Source organism: Elgaria multicarinata, chromosome 2 (assembly GCF_023053635.1).
Source record: "Elgaria multicarinata webbii isolate HBS135686 ecotype San Diego chromosome 2, rElgMul1.1.pri, whole genome shotgun sequence".
NCBI lineage: Eukaryota > Metazoa > Chordata > Lepidosauria > Squamata > Anguidae > Elgaria > Elgaria multicarinata.
In genome coordinates, this window is record NC_086172.1 from 48,106,435 (window position 1) to 48,130,739 (window position 24,305).

General features: G+C 40.9%; 1 protein-coding gene across 1 annotated transcript in view; it reads left to right on the forward strand.

The window, feature by feature from the left end:
• The window catches only part of DPP4 (dipeptidyl peptidase 4), a 66,006-nt gene that overhangs the window by 34,512 nt on the left and 7,189 nt on the right, over nucleotides 1-24,305 (forward strand). The window contains exons 15-23 of the mRNA XM_063116478.1: nucleotides 75-128; nucleotides 1,428-1,549; nucleotides 3,729-3,776; nucleotides 6,231-6,329; nucleotides 10,426-10,495; nucleotides 12,827-13,021; nucleotides 13,343-13,397; nucleotides 15,644-15,743; nucleotides 17,831-17,895. Of these exons, the coding sequence (XP_062972548.1) occupies nucleotides 75-128; nucleotides 1,428-1,549; nucleotides 3,729-3,776; nucleotides 6,231-6,329; nucleotides 10,426-10,495; nucleotides 12,827-13,021; nucleotides 13,343-13,397; nucleotides 15,644-15,743; nucleotides 17,831-17,895 (808 nt within the window). The remainder of the gene's footprint in view (nucleotides 1-74; nucleotides 129-1,427; nucleotides 1,550-3,728; nucleotides 3,777-6,230; nucleotides 6,330-10,425; nucleotides 10,496-12,826; nucleotides 13,022-13,342; nucleotides 13,398-15,643; nucleotides 15,744-17,830; nucleotides 17,896-24,305) is intronic.

Consider the following 24,305-nt stretch of genomic DNA (forward strand, 5'->3'; position numbering starts at 1 on the left):
TAAGCATTTTTTAATCAGAATTATGATTAATTAGATTTACAAATTAATTAATAAATTGTTTTCTTGTTTCACAGATACTTTATCAGTAATGAATTTGAAAGTAAACCTGGAGGGAGAAATCTTTATAAGTAAGATATCTTTGTTATGCTATGTATGCCAAGATACAAAAAATAATATAGTATGTATTTACTTTTTGTTAAAGTTATTTTTAATACTAAACTAAAATGAGAATATGTTTTGTCTTGAGATTTTGAAATTGTGAAAAACCTTTTAAGGTGATCAGGTGATTTATGAATGTTTTGAAGTTTTACTCCATCTGTTTTACAGAACAAAATAAATTACAGAGTTTGGGATATACACAATAGGTTATTATGACTGAGGCTGGATAGTGCTTTGAATTGGATATTACATGTTCTTTTGGTCTGGTTAGATTTTGAATTGAATTCAGAGATGCCTGCGCAGAAGAAATTCTGGTGGTGGTGCTGTTCTGCAAATTATTGTGCAAGAGTTAGCAGAAGGCTTCATGCAAACATGTGCCTTGAGACCTTGATGCCTTTGCACTAAGAGAAACACTGCATTGGATTTCGGTTCTCAATTCTCATTCCAGGATCTTGTACTGTCACAAAAGCTCTTCTACTCATGGAAGAGGCTTTGTGCTCATGAAAGGCTTCACTGCAACCAGCCAGGTAGCTAAATCGGTTTCTTTTATGGAATGAATTTTGGGAAGGCAGAACAGTGATGGTGAGCACTCTGTCACCTTTATGGTGATTGGCAAGCCAGAGGTTTGCCTTTGGGGACCTTCTTGACTCATCTACTTGGCTATGGAGCCAGAACAGGGATGATGCAGGTTGGTCTCACCAAACACGCAAGTGTAGTTTGAAGGCCCCCCCAGGATACCACACCCCTGTTTCAGCTGAGGGAAGCTTGATACTCAACAGGAAAGACAGTCGATGGTGTTCTCTCATGATTGGTTATTATGCTGCTAAAAAGTAAGAAGAAGATTTTTTGATATAGATGACACAACATGGAGAAATTCTGGACACTGTGGATGACAGATGTTCTTCCTAAATTACAAGTACTGAACTGCAAATGTTCTTCCTAAATTACAAGAACTGAAAATGATATAGTAAAATTACAAACAGGTGAAAGAAAAGCATGCAAAAATGTAAATTAAAGATGACTCTCATGGCAGTGCTGAGAAAAAATTGGAGATTATAATGGAACACTTTTGCTGAGCTATTTATCTTTGCTTGAATATCCTGCTGGAAAACAGGACAGGACAAAAAAAGTGTTTGTACTAGTGTAACAATTTTGATTTGAAGTAGAGTTAATCCAAGACAGTTTTATTTGAATTCTTCATAAAATTGTGATTTAATGAAATATCTATTAAATATTATTTTCCCTTTCTCTTTTTATCATTTATGCAGAGTGGAATTGAAACCTGGCTGGAAAAAAACATGCATTAGCTGTAATCTAGACAAGAAAGGGTGTATGTATTATTCAGTAGCCTTCAGCACAGATGCAAGATACTATAAACTGAATTGCTTTGGTGAGTATAGACAATCCTATCTGGTAGAAATGTGATGATATTTAGGGCTCTAATAATATATTAGGCTTATCCAATCCGGAGACTAAATAATGGGCCAGTTCACGCAATCTGCTTGCCAGTCACAGAGGATTCTGCTTAATTTTAATTAATTTAATTTAAAGGGCAGAAGGGCAGAAGCCCTCCCAAGGTGGCTTACAACCATGCATAAAATGCTGTTGCATATCCCTAATTCCTTTTATGGCTGAAGAGGGCTGCATAGCCTACAAATCATGAATGGGTTATTAGGTCTCAGCCTCAGATGATCAAGTCCTGACACAGGTTCTTGTAGAGGAAGAGGAGATGCTGTTTGCAGCCCCTTGCTCATGTGCCCAAAGCTTTCCATGTGCTTAAAGGGGCTCTCTGGGTCATAGCTGTGACCGACAAAAGCATAATCACTGTTAACTTCATTTGACATTTGGGCATGTTACTAAATGCTATATTAACTACATAACAGGCCAGTTCACACAATCACTGTGGTGCGTGCTTCCACATGCCACATTCCATTGTCATGTCATTGGAACCCAGGAACCATGAGTTATTTGAGAGTTCAGACAGCATGATAAGACATGCCCAGGTGAATAATTAGGCAAAGGGCACCTGGCACGTGCAGACACTTGCTGTAACTTGTGTAAGCTGCAGTGTTTGCCCATTATTTAGTTAGCAACATGAAGAGGGAATTTCACCAGGTTCTCCAAATATACAAATGACACCTGCTGAAATTCCCTTTTCTATGCAACTGTCCTCCTTTTCATATGGTCACCCTATATTGATACAATTGCTAGATTGAATGTAGAAATGTGTGCACCCAGGACATCTTTTAAAGCTTTCTATTTGTAGAGCTTCATCCCACATCCCTGTTTCCCTCGAATTATCCCCCACAGCGCTAAGCTGTCGCTGTTGTTGTTGTTGTTGCTACCGGGCCGCTAGATCTTTGCATACCAGGAAATGGGTTTAAGGGAGGAAATGTAATAAAATCATAAAAAATCAATGGATGACCCAATCCGATTCAAATTTGGTATGCTTAAAGCTCTCCTTAATATCTATTACTGTGCCAATTTTGATGTCTTTATCTTTAAAGCTTATGCAGATGTAAGCATTTGTTTAATTTTTCTTCAAATCCTGCTCCTGTGCCCCAGTGGCTGCTCGGAAAACAACAAATGATACGCTCGAAAACTAGTAGCAAAATATGGTGAGGCTTTTGCCTTTGAAGCACAATTAAAGCAGGATGCATGGGAGCACTTCACAATAAAAGCAGATTATAAGCTGGAAAACTTCGGAGTCCTTTGCACGCAATTCACAGTGATTGCACAGTATAACGCTGGTATGATAAAGCTTGTAGTGTAAAAACTTGTGAGCCATAAGAGGTGCTATTCAGGAAAGGGCTATTGCTACTTCTACTGCCTAGAATGAATAGAAGATCAGACAGCGGGGCATCCATGTGAGAAAAGGGTAGAGGGGAAATGGTAGCCTTGAAACATTAGGCAGTGAATCCTGGATAAAGCCTCAAGACAAGGGTACTATCCAATGGTAGTCCTGAATAGATTAGACCCATTGAAAAGAATGAGATTTAACTGAGTCGTGGCAAACCTAAGCCTCATTCATTTCAATGGGCCTACTCTTCATAGGATTAGGGATGTTGGAGAAATCTGCAACAGATTCAAATGAGTTCAGATTTCTATGAATCCCACCTCCAAAGTCATGTGGATTCCGCAGACTTGAGGCTCTATTTTTTTTGACATTTGAGGGAGTGGGTTTGTGTGTATTTGCACTTGTGCTAATTGTACACTTACTTTAGCACTAATGCATGCTTGTACAAGTGAAATAAAATCACCGTACATCCCTAAAAAAATTTTTTTGAAATCCGGTTCCATCATTGAGCGGACGATGCAAAACAAGATGCCAGACAATCCATGAAACACAGACAAAATGGATTTAACAAAATCCACACAGGACTAATATTGGGTACTACCAAGGTTTCCCTTCAACCCATATCTTATTCTCCAGACTGGCTCTTGCCTGAGTTCCTGGCAAATGGGTTCAGCTAAAGCTGGGTGAAACTGTCAAGGTGTTTATTTTTCCTGTATGCCTTAATTAAAAATAAAGTAAATCACTTGTACTTTTTATACTCTGTTAATAACAGGACCTGGCCTGCCTTATTTTACCTTGCACAATAGCAGTACAGATGAAGGTACTTTTACTTTATTTTCTTGTTTTAGAAATCTGAAAATACATAGTGATTCAATGAATGTTTACCATTTAGATATCTAAAGTTTCTGTCCTTAGAATGAGTCAGTCTGTAATCCTATGCATACTTACCTTGGAGTAAGCTCCTTTGAACATAACGGGTCTAATTTATGAATAAGCATGCGTAGGATTGCATTTCAACAGTCTAATCCCATGCTTGTTTACTTAGAAGTAAGTCCCATGGAGTTGAATAGAATATATTCTCAAGTAACTGTGGTTAGGATTGCAACCTTAGAGATGTAAATCTAATTGAGCAATATGATTTGAAATAATTAATAACTTTGTTTTGAATTGCCTATATGTAAAGTAATTTAGACATCATGGGATAGGTTCTATCATAATCCTGTTAAGCAAATAGGAAGAGTGATGCACCCCTTTTTAGTGCAGGTCATGTGAGGAACTCTTCTATGCATGGGTGATGAAAAGGGATTTTCCTCACAGTCTCTTCTCAGGTCTATACCCCCTTTGCCAGTTGCTATCAGGGGCTTGGTCTCTTTAGAAGTACATGATCTATATTATTTACTCTGTCCTTATGTGTGAAGTAAATCTGACAAGCTGGGGCTATTGCCAAATTGGGCTCATATTTGTGGCATGCTACTTAAATCCTGAATGCTTGTTGGAAACATTTCTATCAGTAAGAAAGATGTAAGATGTGATTGCAGTAAGATGTTTAGATTGGTTCCGCCCCGCCCCCATCACTCCTTTTTCTTGTCCTTTGCCCTTCCTCCCTCTGTTTACTTGTAATCTATGCCCCCTTTCCTCCTTCTCATCAATCCTAATACTCTTGCAGCATGACCCTATGCATGTGTATTCAGAAATTAGTCCCACAGAATTCAATGAGGTCCACTTCTAAGTAAGCATGCATATGATTGCAGCTTTAGAAAAGTTTCTGAGCCCTTATGAATATGGAAATGCATTTGCAATTTTAGGGGAGTGTGACCCCTTCTTGTCAGTCCTTCTCAGTTTCATCCTCACTTTGGTGCTTCCTGAGTAAGGCCCACCCCCACCCCACCCCGCCTCACATCACATAACAAAAGGAAATAATTTTCTGAATGCTTATGCTCAAGGACATATTCATATTTTTAATGGTTTTTTTGTTCAGAGTCTAGTGCAAGTGTGCAAGACTTTGGGCAAATATTATGGCAGAGTGAATGAAAGATTTCTATATATATAAAAAAAGGAATGAATTAAAAATCCATCCTGAGGCGGAGGGCACTAAGAAGTAACAAAGCAGAATGTTGGTGGGACTAGCAAGATTGCGAGGAGCAGCAAGAGTTTTTGCTACTTTTGTCAGCCAGCTTTCTACTCATTCCTGACAAGCCATAATAAAATCACCCTGCCGGGTTCAGACATCACAAAAAACACCCTGAAAAAAGCCACCCTAAATGGATTATCAAGGTGGCTTTCCCCCCCCCAAAAAAAAACTAAAGCTAAAAATGAATAACACATGACAGAAAAAACACTCCAGGTTTGTACATCATACTAAGCCATCCTACAACCACCCCATGATAACAACCCACCATGACATATGAACTAGTGTGAGAGAGTTGTAGAATCTGACTTTAAACGTGATTTATCTTAAAGTAAATCTATAATAAGGAAGTGACAATGTAAGAGAAGTAAGTTCTATGGATGCATTTGGGATCACAACCATTTTTAAACATCCCAGTTCTCTTGACCTCATGTGTGTCTTTTCTACCTGATAGCTGCTTTCTTTCTCTCTCAGGTGGGTGACGTTTGAGTGGGAAATATGCATGTGATTAGAAAGCATTTTCCACACCACTGTAGGTGCCTGTGAATGAGATCAAGTATCGGATATCCTTTGTCCTACTCCCCTTTTTCACTTTATTTTGCAATTAGGACAGAATACCATAATTAATGCAAGTACTACTGTATTGAATTAATACTTGCCTGATATATCTATTCTGCCTGTGTTGAGTTGATATCTTAGTACTCTCATTCTACTGTACTCTCACACTAGTAGAACAAGCCTGGTTTGCATGTAACAATAACCCAGATTATGTGTTGAGTATGGTTTGTCATTGAATTGTGGTTTGTTGAATTATGAGTTATTGTTATGTGTGAACCCTACACTATAGTTTAACTATAGGTTGTTAGCCACATAACCCAGAAGGAGAACCCATGGTTTGTTGTTGGGTTGTAAACTCTGGGTTTTTCATGGTTAACAATCCACAGTTAAAGCATAGTGCAGGGTTCACACATAGCAACAACCCATGATTCAATGACAACCCATACTCAATCCATACACCACCATACTCTGAGTTGTCATTACATGAGAATCAGTTCCTTGTGTTTGACCTGCACTTTAGAGAGGATTCTCTAATTGCAAGTAACCTCAACAGCCATATGTATCTGTTTTCATTTTCTGATTTTGTAGCTGTTCGGACCCTGGAAACCAATAAGGATCTTGATAATTTGCTGAAGGATATCCAGATGCCCTTCAAAACGCTAGAAAACATTTCACTGCATGGAGAGAGTAAGTTTCCAAACAAAAGGTTTTAACAACGTGAAACAAACATGAAACAAATATACATCCTTGTGAATTCCTAATTTTTGAATGTATGCAATCCTTTACTTTGACTGAAAAGGACTTTCTCTCCTTTAATGCTCAACACTGTTTCCTAAGAGAAGGGGGAATTCCTCATGTGTCTTGCAGCATGCAGGTGTTATGATCCTTGGCAATTTGAGTGGTCATAGAATGACGCTGAGCAGGTTGCCAAGTGTGGATAGTTGAAAGCATTATTTGCTATGTGTAGCCACAGATTCCTATATTAGCTTGCTTCCAGTTGGCTTTTTCAGGATATCAGGTATGCTGATTCAGCAGACCACATGAGAATTTTGCTGGTCATCACCATGCAGATTCTTGCTAGTTTCCAGCCTAGCAAGGCCAGAAGAGCTGACACTGTAATCCAATAACTCTACAACTGACCATGGGTGATTGGAGGGTTCCCCCATCTAACTACCCATGCCACCCAGTTTCAGATGACACGACAGCTGTGCCCAGGCTTGAACAGGGATGCAAACCACAGTTTACACTACAATCCTCAACCAACTTTTGTATGAAACTGACACTATTCTTGAAAGATCAAGGTCCTTTTGGTAGTTTTGGGATATATTGTTGTTCTTGCTGCTGCTGCTACTGGGATGCAGTTTACCATTTGCCCGATTAATAGGAATATTGGAACATAGGAAACTGCCTTTTATGAAGTCAGACCACTGGTCCATGTATCCCAGTATTGTTGACACTGACTGGCAGCAACTCTCCAGAGTTTCAGGAATATTTTTTTTTCCAGCCCTGGAGATGCCAGAGATCTGGGATTTTATGCATGCAAAGCATGCACTCTACCATGAACTACCATACCATACATCTTTATTGCAATCCATAGATCCATGAAAAAACAAGAATCAAACATGAAACATCAGACAGTTAGAGCTATTGTCAACTTTCGTCTAATACACAGCTCTAATCCTGGCTGCCACTGTAAGAAATTTAGCAACAGCCAAAGTTACTTTTAAGGACTTATCTTCCAACAGAAACTTAACAGAATTTGTCTGAACTTCTAGACAGTTTACTCAGCAATGGGGTTACCATGAACTATGGCCCTTCTCATGGTGTGTAGATAGTTTGATCTGACTATGGCCTTAACTAGACCTAAGGTTTATCCCGGGATTGTCCTGGGGTCATCCCTGCCTGCTCCTGGGATCCCCTGTGTGTCATTTACATGAACAGGGATGACCCCGGGACAATCCCGGGATAACCTTAGGTCTAGCTAAGGCCTATGTCTTTTAAAGATAAACCCTTTAAGTTATCACCTTCAAAGTTATGCAACTCTAAATATAAATTAGCATATGCAAATCTGTGTCTTTTGGTGATCCCTAAATGGCCATCCTAATTTTTAGTGGTAACATAGTGGATGACCAAGGAGTAGTGGGTAAACTAGAGGGGTTTAACACAAGGGGATTAAAGCAAGTAAGTAGCAGATATTCTATCCTTCCCTTCCCCTTACTCAGCTGCTACATTATTATGTAACTATTTGTGAACCTTGACTATTGTTGAGTAGAAGTTGCTCCAGCCAATTCTGTCAGATTGTTTCTGGGTCGAGCTTGGAATGCTGTATACACTTACTATGTGGGAGTGTCCCATTGAATCTGCAGAAAAGGTGTATAGAATTCAACACTCAAACTCATTGTCCAGCAAATTTCTGAAGGGAGACGAGTGTGATGTATTCTAAAAAATTCCTTTTCTGCTCTCCATTGCTCTCATATGCACATACAGCATCCTGTATGTTCCTTTATAGTTTTTCCTCTTTTGGAAGTACTATTTTTACTAGGTGAAAAAAATGTAATCTTAGGGCAGGGAGATGGCCTCTTACTTATCACTTACATGCTCATCTTTATCTAATCCTTCTTTCTCCTTCTGCTCTGCTTCTCCAGGATAGGAGGTAATGGGTAAGACAAATTCCTTTGTTTCACTGGACAGGGCTGCACATTTAAACTTAGCATATTTTCTACTTACAACAACCTCTCAGTACTAACACTATGGTTATCCGCAAAGCAGGGCTCCTGTTCAGAGAGGGGATGCTTCTTTCCCTCATGTTTCAAACTATGGATTATCCCAGGAAAATGAAGGGACTGTCCTTGCCTGCTCCCGAGATCCCCTGCGTGTTATTTGCATGCACAGGGATGATCCCTGGAAAAAAGGGAGGTATAGAAATGGCCCATGTTTCATTACTTCTCAGGAGCACCTAATTACTGTTCCACATTCCAAATGACTATGTTTGTTTCACTTGCTTTACATAAAAAAAAGGGTGTGGAAGAGGGGCTGTTTGTATTGTATTGCAATAATTACCGCATTTCTTCGATTCTAAGATGCACCTTTTTTCCCATATAAACATCTCTAAAAACGGGGTGCGTCTTAGAATCGTGGGTACATTTATTATTTCTTAGAATCAAAGCTTTTTTTCAGTTGGTGGTACTGAAATTAGTGTGCGTCTTACAATCGATGGCGTCTTAGAATCGAAGAAATACGATATTACAAGGTATATAAAAATGTAGCCATCTCAAATTATCTTAAAACATACAATTTTCAATTTCATCTTGATTACATCTAGGCTGAGAATATTCCCACAACCTGCATTAAAATTTGAAATGGCCACCCAGGCATTCTGTTAACTAAGCATATCTTGGGGCTCATTCTCATCTTACATGCCCAGTCATAGTTTTCCTTGTTACTTCTTATTGAACAACACCTGTCATCATACAAGTATTCTGACAGTCTGCACATGACATCTTTCTGCAACACCCACTCATAGCTCACCTTTTAATTCCTTTTATTCACCTTTTGCAAACCGTTTCCCTGCCTGAAGCGTTAATGACCTGAATTAATGCAGTAGGCAGCACTGTAGTTATGTCTGATGGCAAGAAAATAAAGTTTGAAATTGGTCAGGCTGCCCTGTGTTTCAGCCTAATGCCAAATGCATTAGAAGAGAAATTTGTGTATAGATCAATGAATAATTCAGGCTCAGGGTAGATTGATGATAGTCTGTGGTCAACCAGTAATTCACTGGCCATTTTGGTGCACCAAATAGCACTTGCCAGTTGGTGGGACCCTTGTAAACAATACTACACTAACAGCACAATCCTATGCATGTTTACTCAGGAGGAAGTCCCACTGTGTTCAATTGGGATTGCTTCCAGGTAAAAGTGCAAAGGATTGTAACCTAGGTGGATGGGATGTTGTTGTGATGCCCAGGCAGTAAGAAGAATGAAGAGAGCTGCAGCAATTGGGATAGGTCAGGCCAGAAACCATATGGGACATCTATGTGAATGAACTAAGGTAGGAATATAGGATACTGCCTTATACTGAGTCAGGACATGGGTCCATCTAGTCCACTATTGCTGACACTGACTGGCAGCAGCTCGCTAGGATTTCAGACAGGCATCTTTTCCCAGCCCTACCTGGAGATTCCGTGTATTGTACTGCAAAGCAGGTGCACACTGAACTATTGCACCTCCCAGATTTCATCCAGCAAAGTTCTTTTTATGATCATGCAAGAATACATACTCAAGGTCATCTAACATAGAGCAATCTCCCCCACCTGAAGTAAAATGTGAAGGCAGGAAAGAAAGGTTGCCAAGGCAATCCTGCATGCTGAAACCACTCCAATCAGTACCAGTAAGAATATCATGCACTACTTGTCCACAGTAAAATCATTAGTGCACTGCAATAGCCAAAAACAGCCGTCATAAAATGGGAGCCAGAAAGTGTGGGAGGACTACAGAGTGGTAACTGCATCAGGTGATGTGCAGGTGAACCAGACATTGTAGTAATGGGGTGGGGAGGGAATCCTTGTGTAGATTGGTCCTCAGATACACAGTCTGTTAAATCTGAGGGGTTTAAATACAAGCAGATTTGGGGTGTGCATTCTTATATGTACGACCTTAACAGTTTTTTTGTTTTTTGTTTTGCTTCAAGATGAAATTGTGGTTGAGTCCAAGCAGTTACTCCTCATAGGAGTGCATGTACTAGCTATTTGTTTGCATCAGTAATACGTTTCCATTGTTGGTTTCAGCATTCTGGTATCAGATGATCTTACCTCCTCATTTTGATAAATCAAAGAAGTATCCCCTGCTCATCGATGTGTAAGTCAAAGTCCTTAGTCATGTTATCCTTAATTATTTATTTGTTATACCTAAATTTCTTAGGGCACAACCCTATGCATGCGGAGAGGGGAGAAATTCTACAACTCTCAGCATTCCCAAGCCAGCGTGGTTAGCTGGGGATTGCTGGGAGTTGTAGGGCTTTTTTTCTGTCTCTTTCACAAAAAACAGGTGTGGGCCTTAACCATAAACAGTAAACTAGAAAACCAAAGTGGTTAAGGTGATGGATTTCAACAAAATTTTATAAGAAAATAAGATGAAATGAACCATCAAGACTATAGAGCACTTACAATATGCAATACATTACGCATTTAAAAATACAGTAAAAAAGTGCAGTAAAGCACTTGTGAAGCACTTTTTTACTGTATTTTTAAATGCGTAATGTATTGCATATTGTAAGTGCTCTATAGTCTTGATGGTTCATTTCATCTTATTTTCTTATAAAATTTTGTTGAAACCCTTTTTTCTGTCTCAACACGCATAATATTAAACCTTAGGTGTTGTACAAATAGTAAATAACACAGGGACAGGCTTAAAATGTAATACACATGACAGAGAGGGAAACAGAAAAACAAACAAAGTCAGGTACCAATACTTAAAGTTATAAGCTCATCTTACTAGGAGGAGGGCTTTCTCTGCTGTGGCACCCCGGCTGTGGAACGAGCTCCCCAGAGAGGTTCGCCTGGTGCCTACACTGTACTCCTTCCGTCACCAGCTGAAGACCTTTTTATTTTCTCAGTATTTTAACATCTAACTTAAATTTAGACTTTGCTGTTTTAATTCCGTACTTTAATCTATATCAATTTCTGCTGTGTGGTTTTATCCTGGTTGTGCTTTTTTATATTGTATTTTGTATTTGTGTTTTTAGACTGTTGGTTGTTTTATTATGCTTTTCATGGTTTTAATTTTTGTGAACCGCCCAGAGAGCTTCAGCTATTGGGCGGTACAAAAATGTAATAAATAAATAAATTACGGTGATGAGCCTGAATGGAGATAGTTTAGGGAAATGAGGAACCTAATGGCAGATGATTATTTCAAATGGTTCTGATTGATAAACACAAATTCTATTTTAATTTTTGTATAAAGCATCTGATATCTAAATTTCCATTCGGTTTCACAAGTTTTATTCCAAGATATCAAAAAAGAGTATTGTGGCACCTTAAGGACTAATATATTTATTATGACATAAGCTTTTATAATAAGTGTGTTAGTTTAAGGTGTTTTTGTTGCAATACTAACATGGCTACTCCTCTGGAAATTGTTACAATTCACCTAGCAAGCACCATGGGATACAGCAAAACATATTGCTTCTAAAGGTCATCCGATATATCAGGTGCCGACACCAGGCCTGCTTGAGATTTGAGCCAATTGGAATAGGAGGTAGATTTTATGTTGTTGGAAAACTAGATCTCCCAGGGAATTAGAAAAAATAATAATTTGTTGAGTTTCCCACAGTTCACATTATTAAAAATGTAAATAAAACTGGCAGAATACATCTTTTGGGGTTTTTTTCAAACTGAAGAATAAAAACAGGACTGTTTTACACATAATAGAGCAAGAATGAATTATTACATTTTAAATAATAGTCAAACACTATGTTATTGTACTTGCTCAAATTACCAAATATCTTGTAAAACAAACATAATGTTTCTCAACACAGTGATTTCTTAGAGAGAGGTAAATGCTGGCTATGCTAAAACTCTGAACCACAGAGTTCATAATTAGGTAATAGCACAGAAATGTTGAATTGTTCGGTCTCCATGTCATTTCATAATTACTCTTTCACATGGTGCTAGTCTTCTTTTTAAAAATTAGTGGTGGGGAATGTGTAGCCCTCCAAATGTTGTTGGACAGAATCTCTTGTCAGTCATAGTCAACATAGCCAGTTGCAACATCTAGAAGGCTACACATTCCTCATCACTGTTGCAAATGATAGCTGACCTTGGAGTTTTCTGTGTTAAATACGTTTTTTTAAAAATTAAAAGCTGTTAATATTACTGCTCCCTAATTACTCTTCCTCTATTGCTTTCATTGGATTTCTAGTCTGAACCATCTGGAATGGAATAAAAACTCAATAAAGCCCCTGTATTAAATACTTATTAAAGCCACAAGAATAATAAGAAAATTGAAATTTCTTCACACCTGTATAATGCCATCAGTTGAAAGTGAATGAAAATGACAAAGTTAACAGTGTTTCTTTTTTTCTTTTTGAATTGTTCAGTTCAATTTGTATTTGCTTGTTCAGAAATTTGTGAAATATGAGAAGCAAATATAAATTAGCATGCACAAAATAACCTTAGACTCTCTCCACAGATATGGAGGACCCTGTAGTCAGAAAGCAGATGCTGTTTTCCGGATCAATTGGGCTACATACCTTGCAAGCACGGAACAGATTATTGTGGCCAGCATTGATGGTAGAGGAAGTGGCTATCAAGGAGACAAAATTTTGCATGCGATATATCGAAGACTGGGAACCTATGAGGTTGAAGATCAAATCTTGGCCGCTAAGTAAGCACATGTTTAAATATCTTGATAGCCCTCATCCCACCTGGATGCTAGTATTTTAATGGGACAGATGAAAATATTTATTTCCTCTTTAGCAAATGAGTCATGGAAAATAAAGATGGGTAGAAAAATACATGTTCCATGGAAATACATGCCAAAGATTTAAATTTATTTATTACCATTTTATCCTGCCTGCCCTCTAGAGAGCATAGCTAGGAGGGAAAATTAAAAAATACTTGGGGGCGTTTGAAGGGCAACAATAAAGTACGCTTTCTTTTGAGTGTGTGCACTTTGAGTATTTTCTTTCTTTTTTCTTTTACTTAGACAGTTTTCTGAGATGAGCTTTGTTGATAAGAACAGAATAGCTATTTGGGGCTGGGTAAGTACTAACGTTAGTTCTTTTGGAAATGACAAAGTTAAATGTTTAAAGGGATGTGCTATCGTAAGAAAAACATTACATGCAGGCAGGAATCGTATACAGAGCTACCTGAACAGTAAGTCTCACTGAACTCAGTGGGGCTTGTTTCCGTGTAGACATGCATAGGATGGCATTGTTAGTAGACCACCTGTATTTTGGGAAATAGAAAGCTGTCTGTGGAAGCTTTGCTGACATGCCACTCCGATAAGCATTTACTTGAAAGTAACTCTCATTTCTTTCAACTGAACTTGCAAATGCTGTTGTGCTTCATGATGTGCTTTAAGATCACAGACTATATTATTGTTCTCCTTTTTATCCTTTCCCAGTTCCCAATCCCTGTCCAATCATACTGTGGTGACTCTCCCATGAAAGTGTTTCTGTATGTGCCCTCTGTTCTGCACCTGTTTGTTTTTAATTTAAACGTATTGCTTGTTACATCCTGGAACTGGTGAGGAGTAGGGAAGAGTTGGTTGGCAGGTATTACTTCCTTTCAGGAGGGTGCCTATAAGAAAAATTGAGAAACAATGTGGCAGGATAGGGGTGGGGATTAAGAATTCATTCCCCTTAGCATTATCAATTATATCGTGCCATTAAGGCGGAGGCTATTGTGCCCCTACCTAGGGATGTCTCACCTGGCCATGGTCATGAATGCCCTAATTATATCCCATTTTGACTACTGTAATGCACTCTACATTGGGCTGCTTTTGAAAACTATTAAGAAACCTTAGCTGGCCCAGAATGCTGCAGACTAACGATTGACCGGGACCAATTACAGGGAAAATGTGACTGTTACAACAGCTTTACAGGCCTGTTTCTGGGCAAAATTGAAAAGTGTTGGTTATGACCTATAAAGCCCCATGTGGCTTGGGACCAGGCTACCTGAAAAGCTGCCTTACCCCGTATGAGCCTGTTCAGATTTTAAAATCTTTGGGGGAGGGGCTCTTCTTGGTATGGCTGACTTGTGTCTGAGGCCTTAGCTAGACGGGACTTTATCCCGGGGCGAACCCTGGGATCGTCCCTGTGCATCCACATGACGCACAGGGGATCCAGGGATCAGGGAGGGATACAGCCCTATCCTTTGGGCCCGTCGGGGGTAGGGTGGGGGGGAGCAGGGAAAGTAGGTAATTTTTTAAAAAAAAAACCTTACCTTTGCACACAAGCATTTGTGTACTCCGTCTCCTTTAAGAAATGTTTTAAAATGGCAGGCGTGATGCCTCTCTTCCTGAGGTCGTCGCACCTTACGTGTAAACGAGGGCGAGATCTCCCCTCCTCTCTCCCGGAACAAAAGGTAGGTCTAGCTAAGACCTGAGAGAGAGCCTTCTCAGTGGCTGCTCCCAGGCTTTGAAACTCTCTGCTGAAGCAGGCTAGGTTGGCTCCCTTTTTGTTGTCCTTTTGTCAGCAGGCGAAGACATTTTTATTCAAGCAAGTCTTTGGTATGTAAGCTGGTCTGTTGGGTTGGGTGCTGTTCTTATTCTTTTATTACTGTGTTTTTTCATGGTTTTTAATGTATTTTTTTTAATGATTGTGTGAACTAACTTTTTACATTACATTATTGTTATCCAACTTGAGTGTTATTTCCTTGGTGGAAAGTTAGGCTGTTAATCAAATCAAATAAACATTCAGAATCCAGTGCATCAATAAACTGACACCTGCGTGTTCAAGGGGATATAGAACATTCAGTTTGATGCAAGCCTGATCAGCAAGTTATATATTTTGACTATATTTTGAATAGAGCAAAGGCTGAAGGGCTAACATTGTCTCTCTCCACTGAGGAGCCCCCTTCTCATTATTTTTTCATAGTACCAGAGTCTGTAGCACGGAGTTACTATGATGGTAATGGCAGATATCTGAGGCCACGTAGGAAAAAGTGATCAGACTTCTCTCCCCCATGCCATTGTTGCCCCCCTCATAAACTGGGTCAACAAGGACATAGGGGGAAAGGATCCTCATATGGACTCCTCCCACATGATCAGAGGCTTCCAGTGTGTCATCTTTATGATGAAGAACTGAATTATGCTGCAGTGACTCTCTTACCACAAAGGTAACATCAGAGTGGGCCTTCACTCCAAACACACTGAAGCACAGGCAAAACTGAGAAGCCCAAGGCACAGTTCTTACACACATGCACACGCCACCCTTGCATGCTGTGAGAACAGCCACAGAGGACTGTTGGTCTGTTTAGAATAATAAGGTGTCTTTCCTCCTAGTCATATGGTGGTTACGTGTCCTCCATGGTGCTTGGATCAGGAAGTGGTATCTTCAAGTGTGGAATAGCTGTTGCCCCCGTGTCACGCTGGCAATATTATGGTATGTGATTCCTTCTCAGTAAGACAGAGAGTTATTATGTAAAACACTACAATATCATACTTGCAAATGCTATATACATGTTTAAGATACAAAAGATTTTTATGTTGAGTGCATACTCCTCTCACATTAAGTGCCATTTGGTCTGCCTCCATGAACTCATGTGAGGTATTACACAGTGTCCCTGGATCTTATTTTCCATTGAAAAACTTGGATGTGTAAAGGAAAATAATCTGCTTAACCTTTAAAAGGCACAAAATTACTTAATATTTGAAATTTTTACTATAATGCAAATGTCTGCATTTGCATTCCTGAAAAGTGCCATGTGTTCCAAAGTGTTGAGGGATCATTTCTGAATGTCATTAAATTCATTAGCATTGCTACTAACTTGTTTTGCTTATAGTGAGTTCTGAAGAGAGAGGTCATATATTTAATCCGTTATTGGAAAATTTGCCCTTTAAATCACTTTTCTGATTATCTTTGCAACTACAGATTATTTTTAAAAAATTGTGGTGGGGAGAGGAACAGGGCAGCCAGAGGGAGGAGAGCTCATTCGGTCACCATGCATCTCTTTCTTCCTCCCATTCCAGCTGCCCTGTATCTCCACCCCATTTTTCTTTACGCTGTAGATGTGAAGGTTCGCATCTACAGTTTAAAAAAAGGGGGGAAGCAATGGGGCAGCCAGAGGGGGAGGAAGAGAGGGATGCGTAGTGCCTGAACCGGCCCTCCTCCAGCCGATGGTGACCAATCAGGGCACGCCATCAGCTGTGGCCGCCTCCACTTTTAAAAAGTCAAGGTAAGTGCCTGACTTTTTTAAAGCACAGTTTAGGGGAGTTGCCCCTAGATGGCTTCAGGATAGCAGCTGCCACTCCGAATCCACTCCGGGCAAACCCCTTGTCAAGACAGGCTCCAGCATATAAGTGATCATCCTCATCCAGATGCAGTGGGGGAAAACATCTTATCTGAGAACTTACCTGACACCTTAGAGAGACTCTGGGAGCTGAAGTAGATGGTACATTATTAGGATGGACCAAAGTCCTGCCCTGGTATTAGCAGGTCTTCATATATTTGGGGGGCGGGTGGAGTATTTGGATTTATTTATTTTTAATAGCGATTGCCTGTACTTCAGAGATATGGTTTTGGGATTTAGCATTATAAAAAAAATACCTTGCCCAAAATGAAATAAATTAAAAATATGCTGGGATAGGTGGCAGTGATACTGAGTTGTATTTAAAGTGCCCTAAAAGAAATAACCCTTTTTTGATAATGTCCTTTCTTAGTATCATTGTAATTCAGCCATCATCAACCACACAATGAAAGTACCATTTTCTTTACAGTTACTGAGAGAATACTAATAACATTACTTTGGCATAAGGTATTTAGGAATACTTAACAATGCTGTTGCCATGGACAACCGCCTGATGAATATTAATAAACAAATGTGGTTACCTATTAGTAGGAAAATGGAAAATTGTTTTTCCTAGTATGGTAAAGTGTTCATTACATTGGTAAGTAGAAGGGTTTTTTATTATTACAATTTTTTGACAAAAGGAAAAAAGAAAGAAAAAATATTGCTACATAGATCTGAATATATCAGTTTCAATGTATACATATGTAATGTATGTATGGAATATATGCATATACTGTATATGTACATATACATATATACATGCTCAGGTTTCTAAGAACTATACATAAATTTCAACAAAAGCAGATCAAATATCCAAAGAAGCTTCCATTTGCAGATGGAAATGTTCACTGTTCAAAGTGAAAGTGTTGTAAGGTCCTCAATCCATTGCTTTGTAAGAGGTGATCGTTTATTCTTCCAATAAAATAATCAATATTTTAGCTGTCGGAAGGATGCGGAGAATACATTTGTGCTGACCATGCATTAAGTTCCAGGAAGCAGGTAGATAATTTAAAAGAGCATGTACATCAGTCAATATTAGGGAGTGTTCCAATATAAAATTTATCAGAATATAAATTTTGAGAAGAAGAATATGTAGACTTTCTTATTAATGTAAGAGCTACTCTTAAAATGTGAACATTTTACAGCATTGCTTTGCTTTCTCTCTCTTTCTACCTCCCAGATTCTATATATACTGAGCGGTACATGGGTTTTCCAGAAATAAATGATAACCTTCAGTTCTATGAGGTAAGAAAGCAATTTTAGAGATGCAAAGCTACACTATGGGCAAAATACAACGTTGCACAATCAGGCTTCTGCTTGTGTAGTGGGACTTCCCCCCCCCTCCTGCCTCCACACCCTTCCCATGCACCCTCCCACAAATCGGAGCAGTTTTGAGATTGTGCTGGGGGCTATTGGAGTAGAAATTGTCCCCCTCCATTCCACAAGCTCTCAGAAAGTTTTCTTTTCAATATGGTGTGTGTGTGTGTGTGTGTGTGTGTGTGTGTGTGTGTGTGTGTGTTCATACTTATAGAGATATCGCTATGTATATGTACAGATATGTGTCCAACATTACATTTAAGCTGCATTTTCACCAGTGCACATCTTGCTTCTTGGTATGTTGTTCTCTGTTTTCACTTTGATTCTGAACTATGAACAAAAGAAAAAAAAATCAAACTAAAGTTATGTTTGAGTAAGCTTGGTTGTGCATTATGCTTATGCAACTGGTTGTGCAACCAGTTGTGCATTCCACATGTGAAACTGCTTGTACAACTCTATTTGTGAAAGTGTAATGGGCAACCTGTGTACAACAGAAAGATTCAGGCGAGCTCCACTAGCACTAGAGCCTTGTGTGGTGCAGAGTGGTAAGCGGCACTTACTGCAGCTGAAACTCTCCCCACGGCCTGAGTTCGATCCCAGCGGAAGCTGGTTCTCAGGCAGCCGGCTCAGGTCAACTCAGCCTTCCATTCTTCCAAGGTCGGTAAAATGAGTACCCAGCTAGCTGGGGGAAAGGTAACTGTGACTGGGGAAGGCAATGGCAAACCACCCTGCTACTAAGTCTGCCAAGAAAACGTCAGCGTAAGCAGGCGTCCCTCTAGGAGTCAGCAATGACTCAAGTGCTTGCACGAGAGTTTCATTTCCTTTCCTTTCCACTAGCGCTATTGGAGTTTGCGGAACGACACCGTAGGATACTGCCCATGGTTAAAAAGACTTTTTCACCTTTTTACTATTCAACCTCCCCCCTTTTGCCACCTGTCCCAGAGATTTACAAACTGTCTCTAAACTTTCTCATCAAATCTAGCCAGATTTAGTGCCTCACTCCCACCTCTATCCATCCTAGGGGTGTCTTCACGGTGCCGAGTTGGCAGTGAGTCCCTCGGAAACCCGTGCTTTCCCTCCTCCAGGGTGGCGTTGGATAAACCTCATGCTGAGGAGGGAGCACATGGGTTCTGGGCAGTCTCAGGTGACCTTCCACAAGGCACTGCCTGGCCACAGCTCGACTGCAACTCTGGAGCGAGGCTTTGGGACTGTCTTGACGTCATCTTTCATGTCGTCTCCTCACTCCAGAGAAAGAAGTTGGGGCAAGTCCCTGACTTTTTTTTCTCCACAGCTTTGGCAGGAAGTCCTGGGGTGGGTACACAATTGCAGCTGCATTGTGTAATCAAAGCCACAGTACTGCACACTCACCCCGGGACTTCCCAAGTGTTTAGACAGTCCCCTAGTCGTCATTACTTTCTATTTGAGCTTTTTGTTTGCTGGGTAACTTGAGATTTTATGAAGTCACACAGAGCGGTAGCAAATCCACGAGGCACTTATGTAAATGGGAGTCACTTAACTTGCTACAGATTGAAATGTTAGTGCTCTGGGTGCACAATGTCACTCTGCAACTTCACAGCACAGATGGCACCAGAGGACTGTGTAATCTTTTCGTGCCAGGAGTCGAGTTTTCTTGGCGCAGCATCCATTGCTGGCAGTGTCCACGTTGAAACTGCCAGTACCAAAGAGCTAAAGGTTTCCAATGTGTTACTCAGAGGATTAAATTGGAGAGGTTGCAAGCTAGGAGAAGGAGGGGGTAGAGATACTGATCGCACTGTTACAGTGCATGACACCCCTTAAAGGTGGAAAAGTGAACACTTTGTTCAATTCATGTTTTAAGAGTCCGGGGGAAAAGATTGCTTTGCATATATTATTATTATTATTATTATTATTATTATTATTATTATTATTATTATTATTATTAATTACCCACCTCTCCCTCTGGATCCAGGTGGGGAACAACATTGGATACAAAAGTACATAAAAGAAATTAATGGGTAGATTCCACTCCTTTCTATGTCCCCCGTGTTCTGGTTTTGCGTAATGATTCCCCATGTTTCCACCTCTCTCTCAAAGAAATCTTCTCAGGATTATATATCTCCTTTACAAAAGTCAAAATCAACATCTCTCTGTTTCTAGAAGGAACTGCTGCCTTCAAAGAAAGAAAGAAAGAAAGAAAGAAAGAAAGAAAGAAAAGTGAAATTCTACCAATACATGTTTGCTTTAGCAGTATAGGTAGCGATTTTCACTGCCATATCTAAGCAGGACCCTATGCTAGACAGGCAAGACTCATCCATATGGGACTGTTCTACCTGGCAAGTGCACCACCTCCCTTGCCTTTCCAGAAGATCCATGGGATTCAGTGCAAGAGAGCATGGGACAAGTAACATGGCAGCAATGCTAAGGCCCTGGGGAAGGAAACAGCAGCTGTTTCTAGCACAGCTGGGTGTTTGCTTGACCCAGCATCACGGCCTTTTAATTCCCACTTTTATGCATTCTGGTTGCAAAGTGCCAGGGCACAGGATTGGGCTGCAAGCCAGCTCAAAGAAGGCAAAAGTTTGATCTTTTCTAAAAAGCTGAAAGCCTGTAATGATGGCAACACCTGTTCTCTTGGAACTTTAATGAACGGAGGAAGTGCGCTGCAGGGTGAGAGTCCAATCTAATGCATCTGCTAGTGTTTATTGTCATGTGTGCAAATTCAAATCATAGCATGAAATTAAAACACATCATGTACAAGTGTTCAGAATAAGAACACAATTCCAGGCATGCCAAAAAGATAAAAATGTGATCACATCACAGTTTTGTAAGAAGGCATTCTTCAGTTTGGTAAAGGAAGCCACTAGATCTGAGTCATAATCTCCTAACTTTTGTTTGTCCCTCCTTTTCTACCCCCCAACCCCATGACCTTGTATCTTCTGGCCTTTTCTTCTATCATCAGACAAGTTGCAATATTAAGCAAGTGCCTATGAAACAGTATATGCACCAGCCAAGTCAGGTGTGGCAAATTTGTGTGTGTGTATGTATATGTATAAGTATGCCTGTACTTGTATGTTCCATGCACCGCTCTTTAAGCCAGACTTGAGAGTGAGTACATGCAGGGTTGCACTAAATTACTACACTTTGAGTGGTCCATTAAATCATTATAATCGCATGACCCTCCTAATGTAAATTGTTATAAAGGCAGAAGTCATGATAAAGGTGTGACGTTCCCTTAGATGTTATTTATTTGTTACATTTATAGCCCTCCTTTTCTTCCAAGAAGCTGAAAGTAACATAAATGATCCTCCTCTTTTATCCTTGCAACAACCTGGTGAAGTAGGTTAGGCTGAGAGTCACTGACTGCCCCAAAGTCATCCAGTGAGTTTCATGGCTGGATGCAGACTCGAATCGGTGTGTCTCTTCCATCCCCAGTCCGACATTGTAACTACTACACTATAACCACCTATGAAATTCTGAAGTTTTTATCAAATGGATTATCCACTAATATGAATGGGCTGCTTATCATACGCAGGTTAAATGCTCCACACATTTTACAGCAATAAGCCCTGACTCAATTCTGAAATGTTGTGTGCAAGGCTTCATGTGAAAGTCACTTTAAACTAGTTCACATGGTATCTGCCTCTACATACATTCATGTCCAGTGTCTTACTATGCCAGTTGGGGGAACTTCACGTTTGGAAACTGGGTCTTAAACTAAAGATAGGAGACGTACAGGGCATGTTAGGATACTCTGTGGAGGGCATGTGCATCACTTAATTAGCATGCAGCTGAGGGTGTGAACTTCCATTGGCATTGTTTTGAGATGTGATGAGAATTGATCTCATGAAAACTCTGTGGCATTATATTGGAGACAGACCCTTTGCACATGCAAGTCATTGCTTGATGTAGCAGTGTCCAGGTGACAAACGTATATGAACCAGTACCAGGTGACAGTCTTTTGTGGGGTGACTGCATGCTTGCTGTTAGGTTTCATAGACTGCTTACTCTCTTTGAAGCTCAAAAACTGCAGACTTTTGTTAAGATAACACTTGTAATTTGAGGCCTGATACCTTATCCTTAAGCATGGTTGCATGTCCAACAGTAAGATTACTAAATTGCAACCCTCTCCCCCACAGCATTGAATGCATTTGTGTAAAAGAGGAAGGTTGGAAATCCCACCCCCACATGAATGCAGTATAGTGTAGACAAGGGATAACCATAAGAAACCACAACTGTGTATATATGTGTGCATGCACACAGGCACAGATTCTCCCCCTCCATGTGGTTCTCTGGATTAGTTCGGAGTCAGCATGGTGGCATTCAAGTCAACACATTCTCCCCATGTAATGTTCTAGATTGCAAACGAGAAGAAAAATCCATGAGGTCACCATTTAAACCCATGAGGTCACCACTTAAACCCATGAGGTCACCACTTAAACAGCATACTACCCTAGGAAGGCCTCATTTAAGCCCTGAAGGGAACTGGGCTGACATGTGCTAGCAGAGGGGGACTAGGCTGACCTGGTGGCTTTGCAGAGAGGAGGGGATGCAGTTACTAGTTGTCATAGGGCTGCCAGCAGAGCAGGCACCAGGGAGGACAGTTAAACCCGTGAAAGGGGTTGTTTTGCAGCTCTCGCTGAATTTGATATGCTGTTGGCAAGTATTTGAAGCAGTCATAGATTTGGCAATCTTCTGCTAGCAGATTTGAAATGTTCAGTCCTCAAGAACTGCTGCATCATTAGGTTATGCAAAACAGGGTACAATTTTGTAAATATGCCATCTTGTACTGATATGACATTTGTTCTATTATCCAAGAAATATGCCAAAGGGAGAGAGACCTTCAGATTCCAGCCAAAAGTTAACTTGTTTGTTGAGTGCTGATAAAATGCTGACTGCTGTTTGATCTTTTCACAAAGGCAGTCCTTGCAGCGGCCTTTGAATTAGCAGAGGGCATCAGAGAATTTCTTCGATTGGAATCATGAAAGCTAGATAATCATGCAGAGAGATTTACTTGCCTCCAAAAGATCTCAGGGGCTCATTTCTCTGCATCATTTGTATCTCTTGGTTGAAAACGTGGAGTTCGCTTTCTCCTTTGTAAAAGGAGATTAACTGGCCCAGTTTATCCCATAAATATTGTGCCAAACTCAGGGCGTTGCTAGACGTACCGGGTGTTCCGTCGTTGAGGAGCGGTGAAAGCGGCTTTTCCCGTTCAGCCGTGACGCCTCATCATCCACACCTGCCTTCGATTTATGGCGGAAGTTTGCGCCGGTTGTGCTGCTGCCGCCGCGAGCACGGTTGCGCAGCCACACTGGCCTGAATGCCGCGGCTTTTTTTTTCGCTCGCTGCACGGTTTGCGCACGTCCGAAAGACCGCAAACTTGCGCAGCCGTCAGCGATGCCGCCGCCGGCCCTGGCGGCGGCAGCGGCGGCAGTGCCAGTGCCAGCCGAAGTGCTGCTGGTGCTGTTGAGGGTCAACATTGATGCGCTCACTTCCTGATGGGGGTCGTGGCGGGTGTCATATGACCCGAGGTCAATCGTCTGCATGGCCACTCTGTGCCTACATCTCCCATCATGCCTCTGAGGTGTCGGCGGCGATGACCGCCTCTGTGCCCTGTGCCCCATCCCAAGGAGCCAACCCACATCTGGCCGTAGCCATGGCAGCAGCCCACAAACAGCTCTGCCCTCTGCCAGCCTGCAGCGTACAGCACCGCCATTATGCGGCCACGGTAGCTGCCCACCGCAAGGAGTCACCAGCCACTTTTGCGGTCCTCCGTTCCTGCGCAAACTGTCACTGGGGAAATAAAAAAAAAAAGCCGCTCCGCCGCGCTGCCCCAGCTGCCGGACTGCGCGCAAATGGCGGAGGCGGCTTGACCGAAGCCGCTGACCACTCCCCCTTAGCACGCCTTTTCCTGACCAGTGCCGACCGCAGTGACCTCACATCCTCCCACACGTACTCCGAATTACCGCGGGACAGCAGGAAAAGGCGCACTACAACTCACTTTTTTAAAGTCGGGAGAAAGAGGCTTCACCGCAGGATAACGGCGGATCCTCGTGAACGTCATCTGGAAGCCTCGACGTGGCTGCGGAAGGTAACGCGCGCTAGAGCCTCGTCTAGTAACGCCCTCAGTGAGTATTGCTTAATGAATAACTTCTGGAGACAGTGACTGCATGTTTGGCTCTTCCTCAACAGTTGGGAGCTATTATATTCAAGTTTGTTGACTGCAAAGAACTGAGGGGAAAATGAGGACAGTTAACACCGAGAGAATGAAGTAGTCTGCACACATTTTTTATTTTATTTATTTTTGCTATGGCACAGATGCTCAAATTAGTACATCAGATACCATGCAAAGGAATTATGCTATT